General features: G+C 65.2%; 2 protein-coding genes across 2 annotated transcripts in view; one reads left to right on the top strand and one right to left on the bottom strand.

The window, feature by feature from the left end:
* The window catches only part of SGSH (N-sulfoglucosamine sulfohydrolase), a 5,237-nt gene extending 4,134 nt beyond the window's left edge, over positions 1 to 1,103 (top strand). The window contains exon 9 of the mRNA XM_014528381.1: positions 1,094 to 1,103. Within this exon, the coding sequence (XP_014383867.1) occupies positions 1,094 to 1,103 (10 nt within the window). The remainder of the gene's footprint in view (positions 1 to 1,093) is intronic.
* CARD14 (caspase recruitment domain family, member 14) overlaps positions 740 to 1,596 on the bottom strand; it is a 19,539-nt gene continuing 18,682 nt past the window's right edge. Inside the window, 1 exon segment of the mRNA XM_014528380.1 lies at positions 740 to 1,594. Coding sequence (XP_014383866.1) covers positions 1,456 to 1,594 — 139 coding nt within the window. The 3' untranslated portion in view covers positions 740 to 1,455.

Below are 1,596 nucleotides of genomic sequence, written 5' to 3'. Positions count from 1 at the left end.
CCTCGCACCCCTGCCAGGGAGGGCGTGGCCAGCCTCGGGCACAGGCACAGCCTCCTCCGCGGGCAGCCCAGGAGGGCGCTCCCTGGTGCTGGCCTCCTTCCCGCCTCTACCTGGAGGGGCATAGAGGGTGTCCCCACTGTGCCATGGGACGTCGCCACCCTGTCTGAGCCGTGTCCCGGCACAGGAATTCCAGGGCGACCTAGGACAGGTCTGGACAAGGGGTCGTTTCCTTGGTTGGGTCCGGGACCCTCATTCTCTGGAGCCACAGATGTCCATGCCCTTCCCGTGAGAGGAGCCGAGGGGCTGCGTGTGCCACGTGGATGGAGACGGGTCCAACCCCACTCTGGGAATGCAGTGTTGGTTTTATCGATCTCTGGTCCTGAAGACACTGGGGACGCCGGGCCAAGTCCCGGCCCTGGGCTGGTTTCCGGGGGACGCTCCCGGCAGGCTCTGAGTGGCAGGTCTGAGCCCGTGGGCGTCCATCCTTTTGACGCCCAGGGATGCCGTCCGCAGGCTGGTCCCTTCTGTGGAGGACACAGGTCTAGGGCAGATGCCGCCCGAATGCTTCAGGCCCTTCCCTCCTGGCGGCGTGGAAGCAGAGGCTCTGCCGGGAGGCCGCTTTCTCTCCCAATGGGGGGCTCCTGTCGCCCCGCCCTCCCCATCTCCTCCCTCCTGGGGGCGAGGCTGAGCCACAGGCCAGAACATTGTACACGCTTATTTTAGTCAAACATGCAAGTCCGTTTCTGAACTTGTTTACAACAGCCTCCTAGGCATTTCAGTCTGTGAGGGGGCGGCTGGGCTGGGTGGGAGCCTGGGGGGGCCTCCCCTGGGCCATGCCCGACTGTCTCCCGAGCCCTGGAGGAGGAGTCACGGTGACCTGAGGGGGGGGCACTGGTAGAGGCAGTCCTCAGCTCCGGAGGAGCCCGCCGGCCCCTGCAGAGGGGTCTGGGGGCACAAACCCAACGAAGATACTGTGTCGTCACTTGGAGACGATACTTAGTGGTAAACAGTCTGAACGGCAATCACTGAGCATCAGCACCAGCAGCTGAGAGAACAGGGCTGTGCTAGGTGGTCTGCTCCTCCGCCTGGGCAGGGGCGTCTGACCTCGGGGCCGCCTGGGTGGGTGTGGGAGGAGCCTCTGACAGTGAAATGCAGAGCAAATGCAGGGTCGGTCGGATGGGCACTATCTGGGGACACCTTGGCCTCCGGCTCTGAGGAGGCACCGTGACCCCGTGGGGCGTCCTCGCGGTGTCGGTTCAGACCATGCCAAACCCCGGTGAGGAGATGGTTTACGCAGAAAAGAGCAGACGGTCTGAGTGCCCAACTGTGACCTGCATGTGGCGAGGGTGGTGGTCAGACTCCAGTGAGGGGACCCGAGGGGGGGTGTGCGGTGAGTACCCCAAGCTGAGCCCACAGGACAGGGTGCGAGGTCCACCAGCCAGGACACGGCGTCTGTCAGGGGGGGCTCTGCTCTGTCCACACCACCTTCTTCTGCTCGTCGGAGATGGCGAAGCGGACGCAGCTGAGCAGCGTGTCCAGGTCGCCCCAGCCCTCGGGGGCCAGGCTGCAGCAGGGGTGGGGCACCCTGTCCAGCTC

This window comes from Myotis brandtii, unplaced genomic scaffold, assembly GCF_000412655.1.
Source record: "Myotis brandtii unplaced genomic scaffold, ASM41265v1 scaffold632, whole genome shotgun sequence".
In the NCBI taxonomy this organism is placed as follows: Eukaryota; Metazoa; Chordata; class Mammalia; order Chiroptera; family Vespertilionidae; genus Myotis; species Myotis brandtii.
The sequence above is the reverse complement of the archived record's forward strand: the minus strand, read 5'-3'. Positions and strand labels throughout refer to the sequence as shown.